General features: G+C 47.1%; 2 protein-coding genes across 2 annotated transcripts in view; both read right to left on the bottom strand.

The window, feature by feature from the left end:
* LOC140422239 (uncharacterized) overlaps window positions 1-18,782 on the bottom strand; it is a 262,902-nt gene that overhangs the window by 106,697 nt on the left and 137,423 nt on the right. The window lies entirely within an intron of this gene.
* Window positions 1-18,782, bottom strand: part of LOC140418014 (uncharacterized) — a 110,493-nt gene that overhangs the window by 58,168 nt on the left and 33,543 nt on the right. Inside the window, exons 4-6 of the mRNA XM_072501445.1 lie at window positions 8,231-9,404; window positions 4,274-4,456; window positions 3,274-3,379 (exon numbers count right to left, since the gene is read on the bottom strand). Coding sequence (XP_072357546.1) covers window positions 3,274-3,379; window positions 4,274-4,456; window positions 8,231-9,404 — 1,463 coding nt within the window. The remainder of the gene's footprint in view (window positions 1-3,273; window positions 3,380-4,273; window positions 4,457-8,230; window positions 9,405-18,782) is intronic.

Here is an 18,782-nt window from a genome sequence, read left to right as displayed (position 1 = left end):
CGGATGGCCAGTCCTTCAAATCTCAGGAGGCACCCTAATCTAAATTGCTCTAAATACCAGCTTCAAACCTTTCCCCTTGGCACGGTTGTAAGGGTGCCTTTGGGATGTAAAGAGACGTGTCCTGGGTGTTGGGCAGTCCTGTTAGCCAGCAGCACACAGTGAGCATCATCGCTGTGACAACAGTCATCCCCATTCTAGTTATTTCCCACCAAATAGTTAGACATTCCCTGCTGTTCCCAGAACAAATATATCCCACCAATGGTGTATCTCTGATTGTTTCAGTCCGGTGGTAGTCTGGGTAGCTGGCTTCACCTGTATTTGCCCCTTACTGGTCTGTTCTTTGGAATGCCTGATGTATTATTGAGCAATTCCTGTAGCTCTCTGCATGGCTTGTCGGATCACCTTCCCTGGGGTTTCGCCAATATACATCCAGTTATCCCACCAGGCACCAGACGAGTATCCGGACATCTTCCCGGACAGGTGGAATTCTCCCAGTTAATGCATCTGTAACTTGCAAACAGAAACTGTGATTACTTTCACAAATCAAGCCTCCAGAGATTATCTCTGTCTCTGGTATAATTAAGCACCACTGTGTGAGGCCCAACTGGACGGTTTTAAATGCCTCCTTTGATGGCTAAAGGTCAACAGTCACTTTCCTGTTGTTTGTTCGAGGCTCTAGGGTCCGACAGGCATCCATTATAAAATGTTCCGATTCTGAGCAGCAGTCCACAGTGGTCACATGTGCCAGTCCCTCCTTGGAGGTAACACACCCATTGGATCCAATTCAGTAAACCCCACCACTTTTCTCTGTCCCCAGTGATTCAAATCTGTAACTATCCTCAAAGATCCTGTTTGTTATACTCACCTGTGGAACCGTCATGATAAATTTTATAGCTCCTTTCACTGGGCCTCCACCTGGTCGATTGACCTCCAATTCATGTCCGTCTCGGTGAATATTAAGAAAATTGAATGGATACAAGAAGCCAAATACATGCCGGGGAATAGGTCAGAATTTGAATCCTCAATATCAGATAGTGCACCCATTATCAGGTCCCGGGCCAGGTCCCATTATCAGATCCCGGGCCAGGTCCCCATTATCAGGTCTCGTGCCAGGTCCCATTATCAGGTAATGGGCCAGGTTATCGCAAGCCTTCCCTTGGCCTGATTCTCAGTAGCTTCAATTATCCCCCTTGCTGCTCGGTTAAGTGTTTGTAAGAGCCCCTCACCCTGTAAATCTATGGCGGTCAGTGTACACTCGGTCCCATAAGCCCCATTTTGTAGCCCCTTTCCTACTTCTCTGGAGACCCAGGACGAGTAACTGTCCAGTTCAGACAGTTGTCCTGAATTGACTATTGTGTTTGCACTTCCATATAATCCCCCAATATCACCCAGTATACTCCTTTTGTTTCTAATTTGGGACTCAGGAGCAATCCTATGGGTATAATCATCAATGAGCTCCTGGAGCTGGGCTCAGCCCATTTTATAGCATTGGGGTGGTCACTGCACTTGGAATGTAAAATCTCTAATAACCCAGAAACATTGTAAGTTACCTCGAAGGACACTATTGTCACATCATGTCGCAAAATCTTAGCCTCCCCAATTCTAGCTAACCCATCGGAGCAGTGGGGTGGGGGTGTCTTCCGTTTTTGGACACTGAGTAGGTTTCTGATAACCACAGGTGCTAAAATTATAAGACTATAAGGCCATAAGGCATAGGAGCAGAATTGGGCCATTCGGCCCATCGCGTCTGCTCTGCTATTCAATCACGGCAGATATTTGTCTTATCCCCGTTCTCTTGCCTTCTCCCTATAACCCCTGATCCTCTTATTAACATCTGACATCAACACAATCAAGTCCGTCAACTACATGAATACACAATTCTTTACAATAACAACAATTGTACCTGGCTTCCCACACAAAAGGGGGAAGATGAATCCAATCAGCAATCACATTAATACCAGATGTCAGGATCTCTTGAATTCTAATATAATCCGAATCATTATAAGCACAGCAGTGGGACCATCTTCTGAAGCCCGTGGAATGATTATATATATTTTTAATGTCAAAACTGTTGCCTGTATCTTTCGCATCGGTCATATTGAAACCCTCGAGTGGCTGATTATTAAGCCACCATCCCAGTTCTTGATTGTTCTGCCCTAAACTGTCAGCCACTCATTTGTCCCTCTCCACCCAGGATTGCTGAGTCGGATTGGGGATCCCTGGTTTGGGTAGGACGATGTCTTTCACGCCAGTGTTGGTTGTGGACCCTCCATGGACCCCTGGCAGAGTCACTGCCTTAGTTCTGTGGCTGTTCAATGTTACCCCTATCCAATATCCAGATGTTGGGTTTCTTGATCCACTCTCCTGCTCCTCCGGCTGGTAGCTGAACATCTGGGATGCAGACAGGTGTTGTTCTTTACGTTCACTATCAGTGCCTTCCATAATCTCACAAATGTCACCAAAGTAAATAGAAACCTGTAAAAACATTAACATTGGTCTCCCCAGTTGGGAGGTTGTTGGTTTATTAGAATCGTTCCACCGACGACCCATCTTTGTATCAGCACATACGTATCACCTGTCAATATTACTCTATATGGTCCATGCCATCCCGGTTGAAAGCCGCTACGCTCTGGTCCTACCTTTACCTTCACCCTATCGCCAACCTGTGGTATTTTTGATCTTTCAAATTGCTGATCTTGCTCCAAGTCCTGCACTGCCTGTCGATCTCTGACTTCTTTCTTAATCAAGTGTAACTACTTGCTCAATTCTCTCTCATACTCTCGGATCCTATCTCAAAGTGGCTTCGCCATCAGTTCCTCTGGAAATGATTCCCTCAGGCAGTTGCATGGCTCGGCCAGTCATCAACTCAAAGGGTGTGAATCTAGTTCTCCGCTTCGGGGTGGCCCGTAGAAGCATCAGAATTCCCGGTAAGACCCAGCCTTCCCCGGTCTCCTGAATTGCCTTTGTTATTGATGTTTTAAGAGTCCGGTTCATTCGCTCAACCATTCTGGAGCTTTGCAGGTGATAAGGCTGATGACATTTCTGCCTAATCCCCATTTGTTTACACACTTCCTTGATAACTTCACCAGTAAAATGTGTCCCTTGATCAGAATCCATTTGAACAGTCACCCCCATCTTGGTATGGTTTCTTCTCGTAGTATTTCAGCTACGGTCATGGTGGAGCTGTCCCAACTGGGGAATGCTTATACCCACCTAGTAAATTGGTCTATAATTACTAAACAATACTTCTTGCCCTTTGAAAGGGTATTGTACCTATGAAATCGTTCTGTATCAGTTCCCAAGCTCCTCTGGGATGAGGCTGGTGGTGTCGCCTTATTTTTACTGCTATTCCGGGGTTGTACTGGGACAAGGTGATCCACTGTTAAGGCAAAATTCCGAATATCAACATAAAACAAACGAAACACGCAGATTCTCACAGCTCGTAAAATTTCACACAGCAGTTTTCTCTCACGGGTACAGATTCGGAAAGACACAAAACACTACAAGTTCACAAACTCTTGATTAAAATAATAAACAAGCTCCTCCATTCTCCTTCATTAAATAACTTCAATTATTCCAATGCCGATTTCATAGGCATCACTTATTCTTTGATGATTCAAAAGTATTCCCACCCAGACACATTACCACCTGCAAAATCTATTTTCTCTATCTGGGGGTGATTATGATAACACAATAACATTTTCACATTTGTTCCAATTTCCTCTAGAGCGTGCTCAAAATGTCGACTTTTAACTGATGTCATTGAGATTTCATAAATCCACAAACTTTATATCAAGTAATTTAGACAATAAGTTTCTGGGAAATTTAAAAACACATCAATTGACTGCTGAAATAGTTAAATTTTCTGCTACAATTTGTTTTCCTCTGTCCTGTTCTTTTCCTTTAAACCAATTTCAATTTAGTTACTTAACAAAGTTTGAAAGAAATCTTAACAGCTCATTTTTAACTTGTTTTGAAAAATTCAAATTGTGTCTCTGCCGAACTGCAGGCTTATATTTGACCTTGACTCAGAACTGAATCAAAGAATTGTTCAACACAAGCTTGTATGTCATTTACAACTTAATTCATTCTTGGATTTTATCAATTTATAGTAAAAGGCACTGTTTCAGCATTCCTTATCTGGCTCTATCCATGCAGTGCTTTCACCACCATTTGAAAAGGGGCTATCTGTCCTCGGGGTGGTGGTCGGCTGCCTCTCCCTCCAAGTCAGAATCAGTGTTATTGCTGGGAGGAATCAGTCAGCTGCACTGACCTGCACCACAGCGAGGGGAGCCGTGGTCCCCAATTTGGGTGGTCTCCACGGCCGCTAGACTGTCAACCATGGGATTTAAACTTTGTAGATGCATCAACTTTGTTGTTCGTACACTCAGAATGATGACTATGGCTTTCTTTGTCTTGTCACTGGTCTGAACCTCCCACCATTTCTTACTGTGCACTGGAGGGTTGGAAGGAATCCATCCCTGATTTTGCATTTTGCCGATCAACCTTCTCGACCATCGGGCAAGGTGTAGACAGAGACATAATCCCCTCACCTCCCCAAACTGCGGCAAACTCGACATCGGCTTTCTCAGCGCTCGCCCCCATCTCAAAATCCGGATTTCTGAGACGAACCTCGTGATTAATCCCGTCTGTGAGATTGTGGCCCTTACCCTCCCACAGTCCCCGAGACGTCGCCCTCACTCTCACAGTTGTCTGGCCCCTGGGTACAGATCCGCCTTTTACTCAGTGCTGACACAAGTCTGACAGTGGCCGGTCAGAGTACCGTCAAAGAGTAGATAATACTCACCAAACCGTAACTCTGCCTTCACAGCTTGCCTGGGCAGATCACATCATCAAAGCCATTTTGTTGTGAGAGATTCACACCGATTTGACTGTAGTTGTTGAAATTGAGTTCTTTCTGCTCTCAGCCTGGTCTCAGTCAAACGCTGAGTCGGATTCGTAGGTATCAATGTATTTTATTTTAACCAGCTTGCAAGCTACTCTCACCCTGACAAAGACCGGAGTCCACAGCCTCCGACTTCTCCAGAGTGAGCGAACAAAGAGAGACAAAGCATGCGTTTTCATATATATTCATGTAGCATCAAGTTTCACATACACACGTCCAAATAAGGTAATGGTAACAAATGCATGATTCTCATAGGTCTTTCTCACATATTCCTTGACCTGGCCATATAAGCTGATCTTCACAATTACCGATCCTGATAGGCCCACTCTACATTCCTCAGCCCTGGGTTCCCGGATTTCTGAGACGAACCTCATGATTAATCCCGTCTGCGAGATTGTGGCCCTTACCCTCCCACAGTCCCCGAGACATAGCCCTCACTCTCAGTTGTCTGGCCCCTGGGTACAGATCCGCCTTTTACTCAGTGCTGACACGAGTCTGACAGTGGCCGGTCAGAGTACCGTCAAAGAGTAGATAATACTCACCAAACCGTAACACAGCATCCTCTGCACAAAGAACCGGTCCTAATGGCTGCCCATCCCCCCCTCCTGGCTATGCTTTGCCCAGCCCCTTTGTTCACTCTCTGCATCCTGGATTAATGTCTAAAATGCACTATCCTAATCTTCTGCTCTCCTATATTAGGGTCTACCTCTACATATCCTAGCTGGGCATTCCAGTCTAGTAACCTTCTCTTTAGTTCAATTCCTCACAGTGTTCCTCACTCCCCAACTGACCAGGCAACACTTAGGGGGGATTTACTGACCACCCGCCCAATGTTTTACAGAGTTGGAGGAGGCCCGCCAACGGGATTACCAATCCCGCCGCTCTCAACCGGATTTCCCGGTGACAGCACTCCTCGTCACTGTGAAACCCATGCACCGGCGTGGGACCGGAATTTCCTGCCAGAGTGAACAGCCAGTAAATCCTGCCCATAGCTTCAGTTCAAGGACTTTATTACAGCTATAGCAAGGGAGCTAAGCACCCACTAGGTGGCTTACCAGCTCTCCAATCATAGAAAAAATAGAGTCATTATGGCTTTGCTCATCTTTCACGTAATTAACATACACCAATCAAAATACACTTATTTAAAAATTATCTATGTCCATTCACAACTAATAATTAGGATTATATAATGTATGAAATATTAGTACAATTACCAAATATAATTGGGGAACGTATATTTAATTATAATATCAGCAAGCACGTATTTGTCTTAATTTATCTGTTGACTGCTGAACATAAGTGAGATAAAGATCTGCCTGAGCTGTGGTGCCCCATACTCCCGTCCCATTATCCAGTGTTTCCATCAGGCACATGAGCTGAAATTGTGTGTGAGCTGTGTCTACAGCCTCGCTATAATTAATATATCAAGGATCCTTGGATTTATAGACTGTCTGAGCTGAAGCAACTGGTTTCTCATCATTAGTTTTCTATCTTTAAGAATTTACCAGCTGGCAAGCAGCAGTCTGTGCTGTTGCGGGAGTTTTAAACACGTTTCATCATGGAGGAAAGACTTTGTTTTTAAATATTTGTTAATCCCAGACACGAGTGCTTGCGTACGGGAAATCTGAAGTAAACACCTTTATCCATGAGTATCCAGGTTATAACAACCATCGAGCCTGGGCACTGGAAATTAGAGGTGATGAATTTGTTTTTATTCATACAAGTTAATATTCTAAAATAAAGATTGGAGAAAAAATCTGACATGTAAAAGGGATTCCAAGAAAACAATAAAAACAAACTCACACAGTTTAGGTGGTTTCTATGGATATAAGAGGAAAAGAAACAGACATTGACAGAAATCTGACAGCCAACAGCACTGTTGTTTGAATTTGGTCAATTCTGAGGTGTGATATTACATTTAGAAAGTTACTTTTAAAAGTTATGGTGTCAGCCTATTGAAGGGACACTAGTCTCCTCACTTTGCAACTGGTGGTACTGGAGTCCAAGTCATGAGGCGTGTGATTCATTGCACAAATTTCCTTAGTTTCCTGAGGAGGTATAGGCGCTGTTGTGCTTTCTTGGTGGTAGTGTCGACGTGGGTGGACCAGGACAGATCTTTGGGATGTGCACCCCTAGGAATTTGAAACTGCTAACCACGGCCCCGTTGATGCTGACAGGGGTGTGTACAGTACTTTGCTTCCTGAAGTCAATGACCAGCTCTTTAGTTTTGCTGGCATTGAGGGAGAGATTGTTGTCGCTGCACCACTCCACTAGGTTCGCTATCTTGCTCCTGTATTCTGACCCGTCGTTATTCGAGATCACTATGGTCATATCGTCAGCAAACTTGTAGATGGAGTTGGAACCAAGTTTTGCCACGCAGTCCTGTGTGTTCAGGGAGTAGAGTAGGGGGCTAAGTACGCAGCCTTGCGGGGCCCTGGTATTGAGGACTATTATGGAGGAGGTGTTGTTGTTCATTCTTACTGATTGTGGTTTGTTGGTCAGAAAATCGAGGATCCAGTTGCAGAGTGGGGAGCCAAGTCCTAGGTTTAGAGCTATGATATGAGCTTGGCTGGGATTATGGTGTTGAAGGCGGAGCTGTAGTCAATAAATAGGAGTCTGATGTAGGCGTCCTTGTTGTCGAGATGCTCTAGGGATGAGTGTAGGGCCAGGGAAATGGTGTCTGCTGTGGACCGGTTGCGACGGTATGCTAATTGCAGTGGATCAAGGCATTCTGGGAGTATGGAGGTGATGCGCTTCATGATCAACCTCTCGAAACACTTCATTACGACTGAAGTAAGGGCCACCTGACGGTAGTCATTGAGGCACGTTGCATGGTTCTTCTTTGGCACCGGTATGATGATGGTCATCTTGAAGCAGGTGGGGACCTCGGAGTGGAGTAGGGACAGGTTAAAGATATCCGCGAACACCTCTGCCAGCTGGTCCGCGCAGGCTCTGAGTGCACGACCAGGGATCCCGTCCGGGCCCATCGCCTTCCGAGGGTTCACTTTCAGGAAGGCCAATATGACTTCGGAAGCTGTGATGGTGGGTAATGGGTGAGTTATGGGCTGCTGGGGCACTCGACAGCAGATTGTTGGTTACCTGCTCGAACCGAGCATAGAATGCATTGAGTTCATCAGGGAGAGGCCGTATTGCAGTCCCAGGCTCAAAGAGCATCAGCCTACCGGAAGCAAAAGTGTGAAACTGGCCAGTCCAGCAGAAAGAAACTCTCCGACCCTCCCACTTCACAAAGTGTCAGAATGAACATGGTTCAGTCCTGGATGTGATTAACAGCAGCAATAACAGCAGAGTCCAACACCGATCATCAATTGTGAACTCGCTGATGTCTCAGCAGATGTGTTGACCGAGAGAATTTCTTCTCACACAAAGAGCAGCTGAACGGCCTCTCCCCAGTGTGAATTCGCTGGTGTTTCTGCAGGCTGGATAACTGAGAGAATCGCTTCTCACAGTCTGAGCAGGTGAATGGTCTCTCCCCAGTGTGAACTCGCTGGTGTGTCTGCAGATTGGGTAGCTGAGTAAATCTCTTTCCACAGTCAGAACAGATGAACGGCCTCTCCCCAGTGTGAACTTGTCGGTGTGTCTGCAGGTGGGATGACCGAGTGAATCCTTTCCCACACACAGGGCAGATGAACGGCTTCTCTCCAGTGTGAACCCGCTGGTGTCTCTGCAGGTGGGATGGCCGTTTAAACCTCTTTGTGCAGTGAGAGCAGTTGAACGGTTTCTCCTCAGTGTGAATGCACTGGTGGGACATCAGTTCCTGAGACCTTTTGAAACGGCTCCCACAATCAGAGCATTTAAAGGGTCTCTCATTGGTGTGAATGGCATTGTGGCTCAGCAGGTTGGGTAACTGAGTGAATCCTTTCCCACAAACAGAGCAGGTGAAAGACCTCTCCCCAGTGTGAACTCGCTGGTGTCTCTGCAGGTGGGATAACCGAGTGAATCCCTTCTCACACTGAGTGCAGGTGAACGGTCTCTCCCCAGTGTGAACTCGCTGGTGTCTCTGCAGGTGGGATGAGTGACTGAATTTCTTCCCACACTGACAGCAGGTGAACGGTCTCTCCCCAGTGTGAACTCGCTGGTGTCTCTGCAGGCTGGATATTTCACAGAATCCCTTCCCACACACAGAGCAGGTGAACGGCCTCTCTCCTGTGTGACCGCGTTGATGAATTTCCAGCACAGATAGGTACCTGAATCCCTTCCCACAGTCCCCGCATTTCCACTGATTCTTCATGATGCTGCTGTCCTTGTGTTTCTCCAGGTTTAACACAGAACAAGTGCGTAATGATTTTTGAGGCTGTGTCACAAGATAAAGTTCTTTCCACATACAATAGACTGGAACTCTCTCACCTGAGGACATGCGTCTCGGTGCTATTCCAATCACACTGCTGTTTAAAGCCTTTTGAAGCCAACAGAACAAGAGAGATATTTCTCCTTCTAGATTCAAAGGCCAAAGACATTCACGTCCCGACGAATTCAGTGACTGTCAGATTGTGACGTTTTGTTTGAGATTTCTGTCTGTAAATCTTCACCTTATATCCTGGTGTTGTAAGACTTCTTATTATATCCTGGAAAAGGAGTTTACAAAAGTCATCTTTGCCAATACAGAATAGAAATTCAGGATGGACAATTCTAGTTTCTCTGGAACATTGTTTCCTCTCTCATTCCCCAAAAGTGTTTAAAGCATGCTCATTGAAATTCAGGAGGTGGATGGGCGGCTTTGGAACACTTTGTGGATCCGCAAAACCCTATGAATAATTGTTAGCTTGCTGGTTCGACTCTGCGGGATTTCTCCCTCCCGGGACCAGGCCCAGGTTAACGGCCGCCATCTTGATTGGGCGGGCAGAGGATGGGGGAGGGGCGGATACAATGAGGATAAGCCGCGCCCTTCTTCACTCTGATTGGCTGGAGAACCTCCCGTCTGTCTCAGTCCTCCAGACCCGCACCTCCGTCCTATTGATTTGCAATGGGGACACAATCAACCGGAATAGGGCCCGCCCCCCATTCACTCTGATTGGCTGGAGGACCACCCGTCTGTCTCAACCCTCCAGGCCCGTCCCTCCGTCCTATTGGTTTGTATTAGGGAAGGGGAACAATCAACCGGGATAGGACCCGCCTCCTATTCACTCTGATTGCTGGAGGACCTGGGTTCTCTGGCTCTGCCCCTCCACCCTAATGATCCGGAGTGGGAAAGGGAAACATCCAATCAGGAAAGACAGCGTTCCTTTTTCACTCTGATTGGCTGGAGGACCATTAGACTGCGTCAGTCCTCCAAGTCCCGCCTCCTGTCCCCATTATTCCGGATGGGGGAAGGGGGGACGATAACTCAGAGGTTCCACTTTGGACTGAAATCAATGCGGATTCTGATCTCTGTGAAGGACGGAAACCCTGGGAGGTGGGCGGGGAGATATACAGAAACACCGGCTGGAGGCCATAGCCTCCAACGCCCCACACACACTTAGACTAATTGATTTTGTCAGTCTGCAGACAGGAACTGGAGTACTGAACCCAGACAGAGGAGAGAGATAAAATTGGGAGTGGAAGAAAGGAATGGTGAAGATGGTGAGATGGGTTTGGATTTCAGCCCAGGTAACAAAGGATCATAAGAATTAGGAGCAGAAGTAGGCAATTCAACCCTTTGAGCCTTCTCCGCCATTCAATCAGATCATGGCTGATCTCTTGGTCTCAAATTCATCTCCCTACCTGTTCCCCATATCCCTTTAACCAGTTTTTATCGTAATCATATCTATCTCCCTCTTGAAACCAAGTACTGATTCGGATTCTACCACACTATGGGGCAGCGGGTTCCACAAATTCATCACCCTCTGTGACAAGTAGTTCCTCCTCATCTCAATTTTAAATCTACCACCTTTCAACCCATATCTGTGACCTCTTGTTCAAGATTGCCCCACAAAGGGGAACAGTTAGTCTACATTTACTTTATCAATCCCTTTTAGTATTTTATGCACCTCGATCAGATCCCCTCTCCATCTACTAAACTCCAGCGAGTACAAACCCAAACTGTTTCATCTCCTCATACCCATTCATCCCTGGAGTCAATCTGGTGAACCTCCTCTGAACTGCTTCTAATGCCACCACATCCTACCTCAAATAAGGAGATTAAAACTGGGCACAATACTCTAGATGTGATCTTACCAACATCACAACACTTCTCTACTTTTTTACTCCAGTCCTTTTGCAATAAACGTTAACATTCCATTTGTCTTCCTTATTACATTCTGTACCTGCATACAGACTTTCTGCGATTCATGAACAAAGACACCCAGATCCCTCTGCCCAGATGCATTTTGAATCTGCTTTCCATTTAGATAATAATTTGCCTGACTATTATTTTGGCCAAAATGGATAACCTGACAGTGCTGAGGACCTGGGTCTGATCCCGGACCCGGGTCACTGCCGTGTGGAGTTTGCCCATTCTCCCCGTGTCTGCTTGGGTCTCACCCCCACAACCCAAAGATATGCAGAGTAGGTGGATTGGCCATGCTAAATTCCCCCTTAATTGGAAACAAATAATTGGCTACTCTTAAATTTTTTTTAAAAATGAATAACCTCACACTTATCCACATTAAACTCAATCTGCCAAATGTTGGCCTAATATCCTAGTCTATCTACATCTGTCTGTAAAATATGTATCTCCTCTTCACTGCCTGCTTTCCCACCTATTTTAGTATCATTTGCAAATTCTGTTATGTTATACTCTGTCCCTGCTTGCAGATCATTTATATAGGTTATAAACAGTTGAGGTCCAAGATCTGAACCCTATGGCACCCCATTAGTTACAGTTCACCAGCCAGAGAAGGACCCACTTAACCCCACCCTCTGAGGAGGGAGAGTGTGTGGAACAGAGATTTACAGCTTTGAGGTGGAAAGAATGGCCCATAGAAACTGGAATTATTTGTTCTAAGTTTCTATCTGGGACTGACAGTGATAATTCTCGTAAACTAATTTTTCAGGATATTACAAGGGGAGGATTTACAAATGAGAATCTCAAATCAAACTTCACATCAAGATTTAACAGATTCATGATGTGGAGATGCCGGCGTTGGACTGGGGTGAGCACAGTAAAAAGTCTTACAACACCAGGTTAAAATCCAACAGGTTTGTTTCAAATCACTACACAACCCTGCCATGACAATCTCTGCAAGACGTGCCAGATCATCGATATGGGTGCCACCATTACACGCAAGAACACAACTCACCCAGGTACGCGGTACATACTCGTGCGACTCGGCCAACATCGTCTCCCTCGTACGCTGCAGGAAAGGATGTCCCGAAGCGTGGTACATTGGCGAGACCAGGCAGACGCTGCGACAACAGATGAACGGACATCGCGCCACAATCGCCAGGCAGGAATGTTCCCTTCCAGTCGGGAAACACTTCAGCAGTCAAGGGCATTCAGCCTCTGATCTCCAGGTAAGCGTTCTCCAAGGCGACCTTCAGGACGCGCGACAATGCAAAATCGCCGAGCAGAAACTTATAGCCAAGTTCTGTACACATGAGTACGGCCTCAACTGGGACCTTGGATTCATGTCGCATTACATTCATCCCCCACTATCTGGCCTGGGCTTGCAAAATCCTACCAACTGTCCTGGCTTGAGTCAATTCACACCTCTTTAACTTGGCGTTACCCCTCTCTCTGGATCTGTAAAGACTTTACCTGCAAATGTTCGCATTCAAAGTATCGCCTTGCATCTTTGTCTGTATATATGTTTCTGGAATATACCTCTTCATTCACCTGAGAAAGGAGCAGTGCCCCGAAAGCTAATGATCTGAAACAAACTTGTTGGACTTTAACCTGGTGTTGTAAGACTTCTTACTGTATCCACCAGGAAAGCAGTGCACCAACTCCACCAGACACGGGGGACCTTCTACTAACATGGGAAAAGGCTGGCCATGTACTGGCTCACCAGCTAAGAAAGTAGGCAGCCACGAGAGAGATAGCTCAGGTGAGGAACAGCAGAGGCAATCTGGTAATTGAGCAAAAAGAGGTCAACCGAGTGTTCGAGAGCTTTTACTGAGGACTGTACACCTCCGAACCCCCGACGGGGACATGGGGATGAAACGGTTTCTTGATGGACTCAACATGCCAGTCATGGGGAACGATAGTTGGGAGAGAGTTGGAAGCACCAACAGGACTAGGATAGATCATAGAGAACTTCAGCTCCATGCAGGCTGGGAAGGCACCGGGACCCAATGGGTTCCTAGCAGACTTCTTTAGGAAATTGGCACCAGCCCTGGCCCCACACCTACAGGACATATTCGCAGGCTTGCTAGTGAGGGGCTCCTTGCCTCCTACACTAACACAGCCCTTGATATTGCTGATACCCAAAAAAGACAAAGACCTAACAGAATGTGGATCATACAGACCCATTTTGCTGCTTAATGTAGACGCGAAAATACTCGTGAAGGTCCTGGCCAAGTGATTGGAGAACTGCGTACCAGAGGTGGTCGCAGAGGATCAGGCGACTGATGAATGTAATAATGACCCCTCACAGGGAGAGAACACCAGAGGTGATCATCTCCCTGGAGACAGAAAAGGTCTTCGACAGAGTCAAATGGAAGTACCTCATAGAGGTACTGGAGCGGCTTGGACTGGGGGTAGGGTTCACCTCATGGGCGAAGCTCTTGTACAACGCCCCCAACACCACTAGCTACATATTTCCAGCTACACAGGGTGTGTGTGTGTACCATACACGGCTGCCACTGAGAGTTGGTGTTGGAGGGAGTGTTTAAGGTGTTGGATGGAATGCCTATTTCTCCTGCCAATCAAGTGGTCTACTTTGGCCCAGTGGCATCGAGGCTGTTGGGTGATATTGTGGCTGCACACATCCAGGGAAGTAGAGAGTATTCCATCACACTCCTGAATTGTATTTTGTGGATCATGGACAGGCGTTGGGGCGTCAGGAGATGCATTATTCACCACAGAATTCCCAGCCTCTAACCATACAGGTTAACTGGGCCTCACTAACATCTCACCTGAAAAATGGTAACACCAACACAGCAGCACTACCTCAGTATTGCACTGCAGTGTCAGCCCTGAGTTTTGTTCTCCAGTCCTGAATGGGGAGATGAGCCCAGAACCTTGGAACTCAGAGGTAGGAATGTAACCCACTGAGTTCTGGCTGACAGTGAAGGTGAATGAGACTGGGAGGAACCATGTGTGAAGCATCAAAGCCAGGTGGCCCGAATGGCATGTTTCTTCAATATCTATTCTATGTCATTTCAATCAATGAAACATTTCAGAATTGGAATTGCCGAATCCACACCTGGGATTTGTTTGGGTGCGATGCTGAACGCGAACTATTTTGTAAAATAATTTCAGCTGAGAGTCCCTGAATGAATAAGGAGAGGTTCTTAAAGATACACTGTTAACCCGGCAAATCAGAGTTCCAACTATCCCACATCAAGGACATGATACAGGGAGTTCAATCCAAATCTGGTTCATTGGACCTAAATCCAGAACATTAAACTACAGCCCAGTTACAGTGGTCTCTAACATCAGCGAAAATTAGCCCCAACCTTTCAAATGAATAAGGTTTGGTCCTGAACACCAGCAACAACAGCAGAAACCTTCTCCCTCTTAACCAATAAATCTCTGTCACCCACACACTCCCTATTGATTGCAACACTAATTCATCCCACTATGTTATCTTGCTTTTCCCCAATTCTCCTCCCCTAAAGGTGCTGAATCTCGGGTTCAGTTTCACATTCACCCATTGACCTCCCCAATATGTCACCCAGGTGTCTAAATCTTTACACCTGTAGTTGAGAAACTGTTTTGCTAAGGGGGGGCGTCATGAACCAATCCAGTGACCACCCATATGTACGTTGTGTCAGAGTGATGTCATCCCCATTTTTCATTCCAGTCCCAGGAGACTGGGCTCCAGGTGAGAAATGGCGGCCATGCCTCCCACAATGCCCCCCGCTGGGCATACCTCTCTATCCGCCGCACGGGCAGGCAGCCCAGGACTGCGCATGTCGAAAGTAGAGGGGAAGCTGCGCATGTGCAGGACAGTCCTAATCCCATTGGCCAAATGGTCCGCGTTCCATGGGGTCAAAGGTTCATCCAGCGCCACGTGACAAGCGCCATTGTTTACAGACAGCCAGCAACCAATGGAGAATATTGGAGGACCGGATGGAGTCTGGTCCTCCAGCCAATCAGAGCGCAGGCATTGTTTGCATGCAGATTGACCTACACACAAACTGAAACCTCCTCCTGTCTCCAACATCTGTGAGTAAAGCACTTTCTTTTTTTTCCCCCCTTCCATTCCTTTTCTCATTCTGACCTTCAATTGGTCACGTGCAGCAACTGAATAAAAAGGGAGTGAATCAAGTCTGTATATTAATCACATTTTTAGTTCAGTAATATAGTCATATCTGTCTGGCAGCCTGCATTTAAATTTTCATGTTTCTGTGCCCAGGACAGGAAGTAGGGAGCAGGGATCTGTCACTCAGCCTGAATCAGCACCTTCAGGAGAATTGGGAGGGTGAATATTAGATACAGCAGAGTGAGAATGGAGGGAGTGTGTGTGGGATGGAGATTTACAGATTTGGGGGAATGAGGGAGGGAAAAATGTTCCAGAGAAACTAGAATTGTCTGTTCTGAATTTCTATCCTGCACTGAAAGTGATAACTTTTGTAAATTGTTTTTCCAGGATATTAGAAGAGGAGGAATTACATACAGAAATCTCAAATGTAATGTCTCAGTCTGATAGACTCACTTGTTTCCTTGAGACCGGAATATCATCGGCCTTTGAAGCGGGAAGGAGAAATGTTTTCTGTTCTGTCTGCTTCAAAAGATTTTAATCATCAGTGTGACTGGAAAAGCACCGAGATTCACCCACCCAAGTGAGAGTGTTCCAGTGCACTGACTGTGGAAAGAGCTTTATCGAATTAAAAAGCAGAAGAAATTTATCACATCCTTCACAGCGGGGAGAGACCGTACATGTGTTTTGTGTGTGGATGACGTTTGAACTGATTGTCCAACCTGCAGAATCACAAATGCATCCACATCGTGAAGAACCCGTGCAAATGTGGTGGCTGGGAAGGGTTTCAGATCTCCACCTGTGCTGGAAACGCATCGTCGCATTCACACCAGAGCGAGGCCATTTACCTGCTCTCTATGTGGGAAGGGATTCACAGCCCCATCTAAGCTGGAGATTCTTCGCCACAGTCACACTGGGGAGAGGCCGTTCACCTGTCCTGAATGTGGGAAGGGATCAGTCATTCATCCAACTTACTGACACAGTGACAAATTCATACTGGGGAGAGGCTCTTCACCTGCACTGGTTGTGGGAAGGGATTCAGTCGTTCAACTCATCTGCAGAGACACCAGCGAGTTCACACTGGTGAGAGGCTATTCACCTGCTCCAGTTGTGGGAAGAGATTCAGGAATTCTTCCAACTTAGTGACACAACAGCAGGTACACACTAAGGAGAGGCCATCCGTCTGCTCTGAGTGTGGGAAGAGATTCTGTGATGCACCGGCCCTGCGGACACCAGCGAGTTCACACTGGGAAGAGGCCATTCACCTGCTCCGTGTGTGGGCAGCGATTCACTCATTCATCCAGCCTGCTGGTGCACCACGTCACACTAATGAGTGCGGGGGCGAGGGGCGCAAGCTGGAGGCTGGCCTAAGAAGGGTGATGGTTAATCGGCCGGGGTGGGGGGGTGGGGGGAGGTGCCTCTTGGTCAGGCTGATCACGTGGAAGGTTAAAGAGCTGAATGGGCCTGTTAAGAGGGCTCGCGTGTTCGCGGATTTGAGGGGATTGAAGACGAGCGTGGTAATGCTACACCTGAAGGTAACAGATCAGACTAGATTGAGGCAGGAGTGGGTCGGGCAGGTATTTCACTCGGGGTTGGACTCTAAGACTAGGGGGGGTCACGATCCTGATTAATAAACGGGTGTCATTTGAGGCGGGGAAAATAATTGCGGATCTGGGGTGCAGGTATATCATGGTCAGCGGGAAGCTGGAGGGGACACCGGTGGTGCTCGTGAATGTCTACGGACCAAACTGGGATGATGCGGAGTTTATAAGACGGATGTTAGGGAAGATCCCAGACCTGGATTCACACAAGCTGATCATGGGGGGTGGGCGGGGGACTTTAATACGGTCATTAACCCAAGGTTGGACCGGTGGAGCTCAAAGACAGGGAGAGTGCCAGCAATGGCGAAGGAACTAAAGGGGTTCATGGAGCAGACGGGGGGGGGGGGGGGGTAGACCCATGGAGATTTGATCGGCCAAGAGCGAAGGAGTTTTCTTTCTTTTCGCATGTGCATAAAGTATACACCCGGATCAATTTTTTAATGTTGATCAGGGCTTTACTGGCGGGGGTGGTTGATACCGAGTATTCGGCGATTGCTGTGTTGGACCATGCCACACATTGGGTGGATCCAAGGAGGGGGGCCAGCGACCGCAATGGAGATTGGACGTATGACTTTTATTGGATGAGGGGGTGTCCAGGCGTGTGAGGGTGTCCATCAAGAACTATCTGGAAATAAATGACACGGGGTTAGTCTCGGCAGCAATGGTTTGGGAAGCGCTGGAGGCAGTTGTTAGAGGGGAGTTAATATCAATACGGGTCCACAGGGAGAAGTTGAAGAGAGCACAGATAGATAGGTTGGTTGGGGAAATACTCCAGGAGACAGGAGATATGCGAAGGCCCCGGAGGCAGGGTTATTGAAGGAGCGGCGGAAGCTACAGATGGAGTTTGGTCTGTTGTCTATGGGGAAGGCGGTGGAGCAGCTGAGGAACGCGAGGGGGGCGGTATATGAGTATGGAGAGAAGGCCAGCAGAATGCTTCCACACCAGCAAAGGAAAAGGGAGGCGGCCAGGGAGACAGGAAGAGTGAAGGACAGAGCTGGGAACGCTTGGACACTTGCTGCTGATAATTCAACGTGGGCAAGTGCGAGGTCTTGCACTTTGGAAAAAAGAATAGAGGCATGGACTATTTTCTAAACGGTGACAAAATTCATAATGCTGAAGTGCAAAGGGACTTGGGAGTCCTAGTCCAGGATTCTCTAAAGGTAAACTTGCAGGTTGAGTCTGTAATTAAGAAAGCAAATGCAATGTTGTCATTCATCTCAAGAGGCTTGGAATATAAAAGCAGGGATGTACTTCTGAAGCTTTATAAAGCATTAGTTAGGCCCCATTTAGAATACTGTGAGCAATTTTGGGCCCCACACCTCAGGAAGGACATACTGGCACTGGAGCGGGTCCAGCGGAGATTCACACGGATGATCCCAGGAATGGTAGGCCTAACATACGATGAACGTCTGAGGATCCTGGGATTATATTCATTGGAGTTTAGGAGGTTGAGGGGAGATCTAATAGAAACTTACAAGATAATGAATGGCTTAGATAGGGTGGATGTAGGGAAGTTGTTTCCATTAGCAGGGGAGACTAGGACCCGGGGGCACAGCCTTAGAACAAAAGGAAGTCACTTTAGAACAGAGATGAGGAGAAATTTCTTCAGCCAGAGAGTGGTGGGTCTGTGGAATTCATTGCCACAGAGGGCGGTGGAGGCCGGGACGTTGAGTGTCTTTAAGACAGAAGTTGATAAATTCTTGATTTCTCGAGGAATTAAGGGCTATGGAGAGAGAGCGGGTAAATGGAGTTGAAATCAGCCATGATTGAATGGCGGAGTGGACTCGATGGGCCGAATGGCCTTACTTCCACTCCTATGTCTTATGGTCTTTTGGTCTTATGGATGAATGGGGTGTTTAAGGAGTTTTATAGCCGGCTATACGAGTCAGAACGCCCAGCTGGGGTACAGGGGATGAGGCAGTTCCTGGGTGAGTTGCAGTTTCCGAAGGTGGAGGAAGGGTTGGTGGAGGGGTT

This window comes from Scyliorhinus torazame, chromosome 5 (genome assembly GCF_047496885.1).
Source record: "Scyliorhinus torazame isolate Kashiwa2021f chromosome 5, sScyTor2.1, whole genome shotgun sequence".
Classification (NCBI taxonomy): Eukaryota; Metazoa; Chordata; class Chondrichthyes; order Carcharhiniformes; family Scyliorhinidae; genus Scyliorhinus; species Scyliorhinus torazame.
This window is presented reverse-complemented; position numbering and strand designations above follow the sequence as displayed.